General features: G+C 43.0%; 1 protein-coding gene across 1 annotated transcript in view; it reads left to right on the top strand.

The window, feature by feature from the left end:
* Window positions 1-612: 612 nt before the first annotated feature.
* The window catches only part of GNAL (G protein subunit alpha L), a 227,474-nt gene continuing 215,388 nt past the window's right edge, over window positions 613-12,698 (top strand). Inside the window, exon 1 of the mRNA XM_053248741.1 lies at window positions 613-1,584. Coding sequence (XP_053104716.1) covers window positions 1,026-1,584 — 559 coding nt within the window. The 5' untranslated portion in view covers window positions 613-1,025. The remainder of the gene's footprint in view (window positions 1,585-12,698) is intronic.

Raw genomic sequence — 12,698 nt, 5'->3', positions numbered from 1 at the left:
AGTGCTGCTGCAGTAATAGAGCAGCCTAACAGAATTTCCTAACTGCACTCCTGCAAAGACCATTTTTGGACACCCTCCGCTTTCCCAGGAAACTCCCTGTGCCATCCAAAAATATATCCCCAAGTGCTGCACAATCTTCAGGTGCATGTTTTCACGTGAGGCAGAGAGCTTCCTGGGGAAGGGGGAGGTGTCAAAAATTGCCACTTCCCTGGTGCACCGGGGTGTAGTTAATTAGGCAGTTGTGTCAGACAGGCTGCTCTCTTGCTGCAACAGTGTGTGACCTGTATGTCAGCCAACATATGCAATTACTATAACATTGGAGATGACCAAGAAAACAGAGAAGGCAAAGCCATAATGCTGTATGACAGTGGGCGGAGGGAGCATTGTAAGGATGGTGATAGGATTATATGCAGGTGCAATAAACAGCGATACGACTTACTCGATAAGTGAGAAGTTTGTTGATCAGGATGACTATGTTTGGGAATGAAACGGGTGATAGGAAGTGGGAAGGTTGGATTGTCCCTGCCTGCGTCTCACAGCAAAGGATTTGTAGAGGACAACTCTGCCGGCCCGCCTGTGCGTGCGCGCGACACTGTTTGTACTGCCGGCTGCGTGTGAAGGGCAGCCCTCCTTGACCAAGGCGAGGGAAGGAGGGCTGTGCGTCCATGTGCGCGCGTACACACACATGTGTACACTCGCTGGCTCCCTTCCAAGCCTTCTCGAACCACGGTGGGCTTGCGCTGGGGTATTTACGGTAAGGTGGACCCGCCGGCGGTGGCGGATCCGTGTCAGGTGATCCGAGGCGAGGAGTCGCCTTTGCTGCTGCCGCTGCCGGCCCTGAGAAGGGAGGAAAGGAAAATGCAAGATGGCCCAGCAGCAGTGGCGGGGCTGTGAGGAGGGGCTGCCTGGCGCACCCTCCGCGGCCCTGACGCGCGGGGACCACGGCGAGCGCTGAGTGCCTGCCTGCCTTCCCGCCAGCCTAGACGCGCGCTCAGCTCGTCCGTGCCTCGGAGGCGCAGCGAGACATGGGGCTTTGCTATAGCCTGCGCCCGAGGCTCTTCGGCGAAACCGGAGCAGCAGGAAGCAGCGGCGGCGGCTGCTCCATCTCCAGCAGCGCGGCCGCCACCACCACCTCGGAGACCGAGCAGCACTCGTCGTCGCCACCCCCCACGGGGGAGTCCCTGGCCCGGCCGCCAGCGCCCAGCGGAGTCCAGGCCGGGGCAGGAAGAAGCGCGGGGAAAGGCGGCGGCGGCGGCGGCGGCAGCAGCAGCGGGGAGTCGGAAGGCGGCGGCGGGAAGCCCCGCTCGGGGGAGGTGGACGGGCCGATGCTGCTCCTGCAAAACGGAGGGGGAAACGGGGCGGCACCCGCTGAGAAAGAGAGGGAGAAGCAACCTCCACCGAAGCCCACCTCGGGCTCTGCCGCCAAGCAGCCGCCGCCGCTGGCGCTGCAGAAACCCTGGGAGAAGCTGCGCCAGGAGGAGCGGGAGGCGGAGAAGGAGGCGAGGAAAGTCAGCAAGAGCATCGACCGGGTGCTCAAGGAGCAGAAGAGAGAATACAAGCAAACGCACCGCCTGCTGCTGTTGGGTACGTACCTCCCCGCCCTGCCGCGCCTCAGCGCACAGGTGGCGCTGGCTGCCTCCCTCCAGGGATGGCCACATGACAGGTGGGAGAAAACCCGGGGGGCGGAGAGCGAGTGTGTGTGTGTGAGTGTGAGTGAGTGAGTGTGAGTGAGACAGACGACCCTGTGGAATGGTGGCGATTCAGAAACAAAGGGACATCCGGCAAGCTTTGGGCATCCCTTCTCTTGGGCTTTCCCACAGCATCTTTCTGCCGTCTCTGCTTGAATCCTCTGGTCTTCGTGTTTCTCTTGCAGATTTCTTGCATTGGCCTAGTTCTTTTACTTTTCCTGAATCTTCTGCATTCTTAGTCCTTCCTCTACTCTCTCCATCCTCTTTGTCATTATTTGCCTCTTCTTACTCTTTATTCCCGATCTCTTTTCTTCCATTGATTAGGCTTCATCATGTCTATCCCGCTGAGAAAAAGGTATTACAGGATGGAAGAGGGTTATATCCCAGCAGCAAAAGCAGAAATGGTGGTGTTTCTATGTTTTCAGCTTTGTGTGTGTGTTCAAAAATTAAATCATGCTTCAAGAATGTTACAAGAAATGGTTGTTAATAAAATTTTAAAATCCAGATAGAACCTATGGATAAAGATCTTTCATGTTGCTACTGCTGCACACAGCTGCTAATGCCCTTTTGGAAAGAGGTGGTATGATTCTGTGACTCATAAGTGAGCCAATGAAATGCAAGACAATAATGCACTAGATAATTATATCTAGATAGGGTAGGAGTTGATGGACATAATATAGTATTAAAGATAGGATTTATAGTAGTTGTATGTCATAAATACCGTTAAAAATGTTAAGAGCATGTAGGGGATTGGAAGCGATTTGAGAATCCATGCTGAATTCTATGGATTATTCCGTATTTTATTGTTCCTTTCAGATTAGCCTGTATAATGAAATAATGCAGACTGAATGGTCCCCCATGTTATGGTGTGCTAGAAGCAGAACGTAAGTCTGCCATGCACCTTTGCAGAGATACCTATAGGATAAATATCAAGTACTTTATAAAACTAATTAGGTAGCTCAAGCAAAGGCATAACTGTTCTGCATGCTGTACGGGGGAAGTGAAAATGCTTCAGAGCTGCTAGATAACCTGACCTTCAGGAATAATTCTCTTCCCCCACCCTGATCTCATATGTTGAGGCAAGACCTGTATTTTGAGTCTGTGTGGATAATTTTAACTTGATCTCATGCTATGGCATCATAGCAGGCCTTGGTGGAGGTGGGAGAGAGAGAAAAGACATTCATCTGAATAATATTTTAGAATTGTAAACAGTAAACTATTTTTACTTACTGTGTCATGTGCTTGTTGATACTTTTTAATTAGCAACTATTAGTTCTCTCTAGGAGCTTCATTATAATTGCTGTTTTTACAGCTTGAAAGCTATAGGGATAGTTAATTGAAGCATCTGATTTCCCTGAAGGAAAAAGCTGGAATGTATCTGGTTTATTCTAAGTAGTGAACCAGAAGATGCATTCTACAAAGTAAAATCAGAAATTGCCAACTTTTGATGTACTGTTGAAGAGTAACAGGTTTCAAAATGTATTCCTGAGTGCAGGTTACTTTTGTTTACTTTATCGTTTTACATACATGCAGTGAATTCCTTCATAAATATTAAGAAGGAAATGGACCAGTGAGAAATACTTTGTTTTGTAAAGGTGCTAGCAGTGAATGCCAAATTGTATCAGTTCTAAAAATAAACCAGAGGTGGTTCTTATCTAGTTTCTAGTGTACGGAACTGTAAATCAGAATGCAAAATGTAGTAGCTGTAGATCAGAAACATATTTACAGTTGGTGCTGGAATGGTAATGGTTTTGAAATGTGACTTTGTGTACAGTTGGCTAGATACACAGTCACAGCTGAACAAAATAAAAATTGAGATGGTTCCTACAGTGTTGCTTTGGAAAACGATTGGTAAAGTGTATATTCTGTATCCAAAAATGAGAATTATGGGTAAATTAGAGCAGACTTCAGGGACATAGCGAGGGGAGAGCTGTTGTTCAGAACATTGGCGACCCTCCCACTCATGACGTGTGCTCAGAAGCTCCCCCATGCCAGGGCTCCCACGGCACTGGCCACCTACGGCTGCTGCCTCCTGCTGCTTACTGTGCCCATCCTCCTCCTATCAGCCAGACTCGGCCAATGGAAAGAAGATGAATACAGCCAAGTGAGTGGCCCAAGGAGGTGACTGGTGGCAGCGGTGGCTGCTCATTTGCTGCATATATCCTCCTTCCATCAGCCACGCGCCTGGTTGATAGAGGGGGATGTAAGCAGCTGGCTGAGTGTGGACAAAGAAGGTGGCTGGCTGTGGCAGGTGGCTGAAGGCAGAGGGTGATGGCAGTGGTGGTAGTCCTGGCCTTGGGGAGCTGGGAGCTCTGGGGAGGGGGGCTGCCCAGTGAAGGGCTCAGGGGATTCTTTGAACCCCTAGGTACTATTACAGCTTCACCCCGGCACACTTGGAATTAGTCACGCATGTGATTGCCAGTGGCAAGTCAGTCAGTCAAACTTTATTACAGCCATAGACCAGCAAACATATAACAACATAGTGGCAAGTAAGAATTGCACCAAGGTAACCAGCCAAATAACCAGTGTCTGTATTAATTTCAAAACTTAAGGGCTTTTTAAGGGTAGATTGGAAATAAAGGCAATCCAGAGCAAAAGATCCAGAATTCAGCCTGTGTACTACTATGTCTCTTTTTCCTCATTCCTACAAAGAGAAAAGGACAACACATAAAGTATACAGCCATATTGGCTCATATTTAATATAAGGATGGCTGAAGGTTAGATCTAAGACTGATAAAGAGAGCATCCTATCCACACCCTCCATAATACATAGCTGTGTTTATGCAGCATTCATGGTGCAAACTCTGTGTTAGAGGTAAGAATAGCTGCTGTTATTGCACTGTGCTTAGTGTTAGTGTTTCCTCCTTCCTTTCTGTCCTCCTTGTCTTCTGAGAGTGCTGTGGTTATGTGGACTGAGAAGGGGGATAACTATAAAGCTGGGGGAGGGAAGGGCTGAGGATGTTGCTGGAGTGTGATGGAGAAGAGCTAGCAAATAAATTCAGGTGACTAGAGCAGTACTAGGTGATCACATTTACAAGACCACTAGAGAGTCAGATAGTTCATGTTGACTATGAAGATGACAACTCTAGGCAAAATAAAACCAGACCTACAGTATGCCAGCCTTTAAATGGTGTTGTTCTGTATAAGTTGCCTATCAAAACTCATAATCAGATTTCTTTCAAATGTGAAACACATTTTCTCTTACCATATGGGATATATTTAAATTAAAGGTCTTGCTTCCTCAAGCATCACAATAAGATATAACCTCTCAGTAGCAGTATGTGCCTGATGTGGAAAATGGTTTGCAGTAAGATAGTGGATTTGGATGTGCTTGGAGTTTTGAAAAGGCTTTTTGTTCATGGTTTGTTTGATGCATAAGTGGTGTCTGAAAAGCAGAATGGCCACCTGGGCCATGTATCACTGGTATGTAAACACTGCAGTCATATGACTTAGGGGTGGAGTTTTTTAGCCTTGTAGGAAACACCCATGTCACCTTAAGTGGTGCAGCAGGGAAATGCTTGACTAACAAGCAGAAAGTTACTGGTTAGAATCCCAGCTGGTACTATATAGGGCAGCAGTGATATAGGAAGATGCTGAAAGGCATAATCTCATACTGCACAGGAGGAGGCAATGGTAAACCCTTCCTGTATTCTACCAAAGAAAACCACAGGGCTCTGTGGGCACCAGGAGTCTAAATTGACTGGATGGCACAGCTTTACCTTTAGGGAGCACCCACACAGGTAAGTGCTGTACAGTGGCCTCGGTGTTGCGACATCACATCTAAGTCCATCCTTAGTCCTAGCAACATAGGCAGCTGCCTTATACCATTGGTCCATCTAGTTCAGTATTGTCTATACCAGGGCTGCACAACTTCAGCCCTCCTGCAGATGTTGGGCTACAAATCCTGCCACTCCTGACTGTTGGCCTCTGTGGTTGGGGATGATGGAGGTTTTAGTCCAACAGTAGCTGGAAGGCTGAAGTTGTGCAGCCCTGGTCTACAATGCCTGGCAGCAACTCTCCAAGATTTCAGGCAGGAGTCTTTCCTGGACCTCTCTGGAGATGTCAGGGATTGAATCTGGGACTGCCTGCATGTAAAGCAGATGCTCTGCCACTGAGCTATGGCCTCCATCACATGGACCTCAGTAACATATTTTTGGGCAGCACAGGATAGTTCCAGGGGAAGGAGAGATCAATGAAAATTATCCCCTCCTTGTGGATTCAGCTCCACAGAGCTCAGGGAGTAGTCTGCTGCAGGTCTGCTTCCTTCCTTGTTAGTGGGAATGTTGGCCAATATTTGCTATTTTCCTATTAATTTCCTATCAGCTATTTAGGATACCTAGTTGTTTCCTTGGGTAAAACTTGGTTTTAACTAGGATTTATTCAAGTAAGGATTTTTGGATGCTTTAATTTGTTATTCTCACTGACAATCTCCCCACCCCACCTTCTTTCTTTTTTTCTTTTGACAGAACCCGCTGTATGTCTGTCATCATTAGAAGGAATAATGATGGAATTAAATGTGATGTGGCAGCACTGAAGCCACTGTGCAATACTTAACCTGTGTGGGTGCTCCATATAGGCCATGTAAGAACTCTTAAGTCATACGACTGAAATGATATCTGGCCCAGGTGGCCTTTCTGGTTTATAGACATAAGAACATAAGATGAACTCTGCTGGTTCAGATCTAAGGCCTGTCTAGTCCAGCATTCTGCTTACCACACTAGCTAATATGATATGTGCCTGATGTGGAAAATGTTTTGCAATAAGATAGTGGATTTGAATGTGCTTGAAGTTTTGAGTAGTTACTCAGTTTCTCACTCAGATCACTTTGACTAATGTTCTGAGATTCCTGCTGTCCCGATATGTGGTTTGGTTCACCTACCTGAAGTGTGTAGACCTTTATGATGCAGGTTCCTTATTGGATGCACCTGCTCTTTGTGGCATATTATTGAGGTTGCTTAGGATAATCTTTGGAAGTCATTTCTAGGATGGTTTTCTAGCCCCTGCAGTTTGGGTTCGTATTGATCTACTGAAAGTAACAGAGTTTGCATAAGTATATTTTCTGGAACATACACCACAGGGAATTTCTGAGATGTGGGTGGATTTCACATGTGAATTTTGACTATCCCAGAAAAAAATGTGATGATACATCAGAGATACATTGATGAAAGTCAGTCACCTGAATGTGATGGTATATGTTCACAAATGATGACATACATATCTATCTTTCACAAGTTTTCTGCATTCACATGTGTATTGTATGTTAATATTCATCAAATTTCAGAGATTTGTTGTAACATATTTTTAGCAGTTTAGCTGCTTTTCCATTTTTCCTGATTAAGACCACTCTTCCACTCAAAACCGTCCCTACACAATCCAGCATATGTTTCAGGGTTGTTCTGATTTAAATCAAATTAATTAAATTACTATTTAAATCATTATCTAATTCGCTTTGTAGAAAGACTCAGTTTTAATTATTTATATCACTAGTTAGGAAAATCATCATTTTCTAGTAAAAGTACATTCTTGTTGTCTAATATTACCTTAAAACATATTCAGAGGTAGATGTAGACTTCATTTATAGAAAGTAGTTACACACTATAATAGGTACTCATATTCAGCATTCTCATAATGCTGAATAAACAAGCATAATTCTCATAAACAGCATGCTCATAATGCTGTTTCATTTGGGCAACAAGGCCTTACATTTCTTTGTTGCACTGTTTGCATTTCGTACACATGCCCGTCTTACCCACAGAAACTTCATTAAAATATTCCCAGATGGTGTCTCTCTTACAGTCTGCTGCCATGATAGGTGTTTCCCTGCTTCAATGGAGGATCCACTCCAAAAATATCTGCTCAGAATTGCATGAATATGTTTTGTTCACTTTTGTTTTCACTTTCTATCCCCCCACCCATACATGGCATTAATAATCATTTAAGACTCCTACTTGCTCAGGTCTACTCAATCCCCACCCCACAATCCTCTATTTATTGACCACCTTTGTCATCACACTTTTAGTGGTGGGGAGGCAAGGGCTTGAATGTGTGCGTGTGCTGCATGTACACCACCTGCAGAATAATACTGATCAGCTCACTTAGCTCTTATCCCCATATACTGCTCATGCTTATAGAATATAATGAGGAGTTATGATTAATATTCATGATATCTTTAACCCAGGTTCATTTTTTATGAATTTTTTTTTCTAAATCAAATTTAAATTTAAAAATTGATTTAAATGTTTAAAAATCCGATTTAAAACAACACCACAAAACATCAGTTTTTATCAACCCTGATAAGCTTATCCACCTAGCCCATTTAATGTCTAGTTTCCTGGGACCAACATGGCAATAATTATCTTGAGAAAACAAAACTGATCATTCTTGTAAATAATTTTGAACATTTTAGAAAGTAAAATAAAATAGATGGCCACATTTTAACAATGTGAGTTTGAGATAATGAACCATCAAAGGAGAAGACTGTGTAAGAGCATGAAGCATTTACATACTATTATTTGCACACTTTAGTAATGGCAGTTTGACTTGTGCATTGGTTCTGTATATAGTTTGCAAGCCATTTACTGTTTGAACAATATTGCCTTCCTTCATTGGGTGCCTTTGTAAAACACTTCTGCTAGAGCTGGATGTTGTAAAATTTTAATTAACGTCTTCCATTCAGAGAGCCACCTTCTGTGGCAAACCTACAACTTCCTTATAGGAATATATTACAGTATATCCTGTGAATTAAAACAGAAACATAAATTTTATATTCTGAAAAGCATATTTCTTTAGCTAACAATTTAATTAAAGCATGTTAATTAAAACTTATTTAATCTGTTTACTTTAGTTGCATAGGTTGCACAATTTTGTATATAAAAGTATACATAGCTTTACATTCTTTAGTTTTTTAAAAAGCTAGGTAGAAATTTTGTTAAAGATATTTGGATAATTTCTGAGAGTATAAGTACATTAAGAGCCACATTGTTTCTGAGACATGTAGGGAAATTGAAATGCCTTTGTGTTAAGCTCTTATTTCTAGCTTTAAAAAAATGTTTAAAATGTGTAACAAACTCTTGCTTCTTTTAGAAAGGCATTTGAACAAATATTCGTGGTCATCACATTCTTCAGCTTGCTCAGATCTAGTGTGAATTTTAATTTTTCACATCAAAATTTTCATTTTCATTGAGGAAGAACATACTGCATGGAAATAAAAGGTGTTGCTCTGCATTTTGTCAGACAAGCTCAGAGTCAGACAGTCAACTGTTGGGAACATTTGCACAGCTTTTGTAAAAGTCCTCAAGAACTGATGTTTAAAGCTACAGGGAACTGTGTAGTCTCTGGAATAACCCATAGGGCAACACTCAGAAAAGCTCTAGAAGCCTGAAAAGTACAGGATTTGTGTAATCTCTGAGCTTGTCTGACTCCGACCCAATTTAGTTACTGTAAGTTTAGGCAAAATCTCTTTGTATATTTTCTGTAATCCTTCTGCCCAGCCCATATGACTTTAGTTAAGACTTGGGGGTACCACTAGGCTGGAATGCTTACCAGTCACATAGTTTTAGGGGGATTGTTCATAGATAATATATAAAAAGATTTTGCTTAAGCTTTACCCCAATTGGCTTAGAAAGCATCTCCTAGATCAAGGGTAGGCAACCTTTGGCACTCCAGCTGTTGCTGAACTAGAGTTCCCATCATCCTCAGCCACAAGAAATTGTGGCTCGGAATGATGGGAGTTGTAGTTCAACAACTGGATTTTCAAGGTTGCCTACCCTTGTCCTGGATTGATAAGACCAGAGATTGCACAGTTCCCATGCTCCCAGGATTCATGATATATCCTGAACTGTGTTCTGTGGACTAGCTGAGGGACTAGATCATTCCCTGCATTCTTAAATATCAGCCTTTGGATGCTTCTGTACAGTTCTATCTGAGCTGTGATCAGTGTCTAGTACTTTGATGAAAAATAGATGAACATTTGAGGGAGCAGTTGGGAAGGTCACAAAAAAAATTGAGATGCTTTTGAAATAATGAAAGTAAAAACAAAATTTAAAACATCGTTTGAGTTTTGCCCTGCCCTTGAAATGAACTTCCTTTTTGTCTTCCTTTTCAGTGCCGAACATAACTACATAACTTCTTATTTATTTTAAATTTATACAGGAAAATACTTGTAATCAATTGCAACAAAAGATGCATATTCCACAACATGTTCATTCCTTCCTTATTACTTTGCAGCAATGTTTTCAGACACTGATCTTCCTGGCCAGAAAATTCAAGAAAGCCTGTTTAAAAGAGGTAGACTCCCTAGCTATGTGTTTGTATACTGGAAGGATTGAAATTTATTGAAAATAAATTGTCTAACAAGAATAAACTGCATGTAAAAGCTAGTACATACATCAGGATTTCTGATCCTTTTGTGTGTGATTTGCTCATCTGTAAGTCATTCCACATGTGAGAGACATGACTAGTATTCTGCTTTGCACCTCAATAATCAGTGTCATGAATTCTGTGATTATCTGTTATGTTCAAGTTTCATTTCTGATTGTTTGCATCATGATTACGTGAGATGGTGTTCAGGCACTCAGCACTAGAGTGGTCATGCCATGCAGTTTCTGCAGCTGCCAGAGTTGATTTTGCAAAGACTATTTAGGCATCAAGCCTCTATGGTTGTCTCTTAAAGTAATGGCATCTTTCGTCTGCTTGAGCAGTAGGTGCAACTACAAGAGAGTCCCATTATCTGTGGCGGGGGAGTCTGTTCCACGGGTGGGGGTGTGTGGATAGTGAAACCGCAGATAATGGGGAAATGGGATTCGGGAAATTGGGAAGGTGGAGTGCCGTACCATGCTCTGTCTGTCTCCAGCTGTCCAGCAATGCCCCCCAAATGCTGAAATTTTCATTTCACACATGTGAAAAAAATGTGTTTGTGTGTGTGTTAAAACACAAAAACAAGGCAGAAAATGGCTCCCTTACTCAAAAGAGCATGTGGAAATGACCTCAGGGGTCATTTTTGCCCACCCAACCCACAGATACACAAGTCTTAACCCTTTTTTGGCCAGATTTTTCGTGTATACCAGGGTTGGGTGCCAATTACCCAACTGCAGATATGTGAAACCACAGATGTCAAGTCCGTGGATAATGGGGTTCTCCTGGTATACCATTTTGGAAAAGGGCAGAGTACGTCTTTTTAAACAACAGGTGATGATATATCATGAGAAATCTTGCAGAAATGGCTGGAAGAAATTAGAATATTTCCTTGTGTGCAAGCTATCAGTTTTAAAGTATTATTTTCCATTATTGGAAAAGTCCCTCTTAGGATTCATGCTAGATAGACTACATGCTAGATAGCGATCAATCAGTTTTTTGGGCAAGATTCTTGAAAGTGTGGTAGTGGCTCAACTCCAAGTTTTCCTGAATGACTAATTTCAGTCTGGCTTCTGGCCCAGTTTAGTGACCAAGACTGCTGTTGCTGCCCTGGTGCTAGGGTGGGAGGAAAAATCAGTGAATTTAAAAAAAAGAGAGATTTGTTTGATTTAATCTGATTCTTTTATTTAGATTATTCTTATATCTTTAAATGCATCTCTGTATAGTTTGAATTTAAAGTATTAGAGCTCAAAATATATCTGTATTAATAAGGATTGTATCTATAGACATGCTTGTTAACAGTATTCAGAGGGCAGGGCAGCAGAGAGTGAAAGAGTCTGTGTGGCCCTGCCCTCTCTCTAAAAGTGCAAGGACAAAGAAGGGCATGAATAGTAGATTGCTTGTGTAGAGTAGGTTTAGAAAAGGAGGAGGAGTCTGGAGATAATGAAAGGAGGGAAACACAGCAGAAAGTGAAACAAAAGCAGAACTGTTTGAGGAGAATCTTCCTGAAGTCTTGAGGGATAAGTTTCTGATTCTGAGTGTTTGAAATACAGTTTAAAAGCTGTTTGGTGAAAGTGGATCTGGTGCGTGATCCGTTGAATCCATTAGAATGAGTTCTGCACCTGCGTGGAAGCCTCTCGGTGTGGAGTTCCACAGCTCCTCTCAGCGCATGCGCCCTGCCCCACATGACCATGTGGCTACTTAAGGCGGGAAGAAGCACAGGCACCTCAGTTCCTTTGCAACCGCCATAGAGATAGGTTCCCTCAGTTTCTTTGGCTCTTCGATTTGGTTCCTTTCCATCTAGCGTTTATTCAAAAGTTCTATTTTTTCCAGTTATTACAACCTAGAAGTGTATATTGGACAACGTTTTTTCTCGTAACCGATTCTGTTTTGTCAACTGTTTGGATGGATACATGGCAACTTTGACCTTGGACTGTTTGGGGATGACATTTTGTGTGTACTGGACTCTTTTCGTTAATCCTGGACTTTTCTCCCTGTGCCGTTAAAATAGATACCCCTAAGCAGCTTGAAAAGAAAACTTTTAAATGTTGTGAAAAGTGTTGAGCTAAGTTGCCCTCTCAAGATGCCCACAGCTTATGCCTCCTATGTCTGGGAGAGGCTTATAACACTTCTGCTTGTAAAATCTGTCAATCTTTCTCCAAACAAACTCGAAGAAATCGTGAACTTCGATTGAGGGCTTCTATTTATGACAGTGTTCCAGCTACGCCTTCTTCTTCATTGAAAGGCAATGTGCCACCGTCTTCTCAGGCTCGTGGCTCAAGGGCCCTGGGTTCCAACCAGTCTAAAACCTCATTGCCCATTGTTAAAACCCCAAAGGCCTCAAAAAGGCAGAGGAACAAAATTGCGGAAGCTGGAGAACCTGCCAAAAAGACGCAGAAAATGTCAACATTGATGCTGTCGCCGGCATTGGTTCAAGATGTGGTTTTCATCTTGGTATTGAAGCCTACAACATCAGAAGTCCCTTCAACATCATGCTTGACGTCGGCCAAGTCTCCAACATTGTCCACTCCAAAAGCTGTACATCAATCCCCATCGACTTCGACCACAGTACCGATGTATGCATCGACATAGAAGCAACCATTGGACTATGTGTCCTTTGGCATCGGAGCATCAAACTTCGACGCCTCTACCGTCGAC

This window comes from Hemicordylus capensis, chromosome 4, assembly GCF_027244095.1.
Source record: "Hemicordylus capensis ecotype Gifberg chromosome 4, rHemCap1.1.pri, whole genome shotgun sequence".
Taxonomy (NCBI): Eukaryota; Metazoa; Chordata; class Lepidosauria; order Squamata; family Cordylidae; genus Hemicordylus; species Hemicordylus capensis.
The sequence above is the reverse complement of the archived record's forward strand: the minus strand, read 5'-3'. Positions and strand labels throughout refer to the sequence as shown.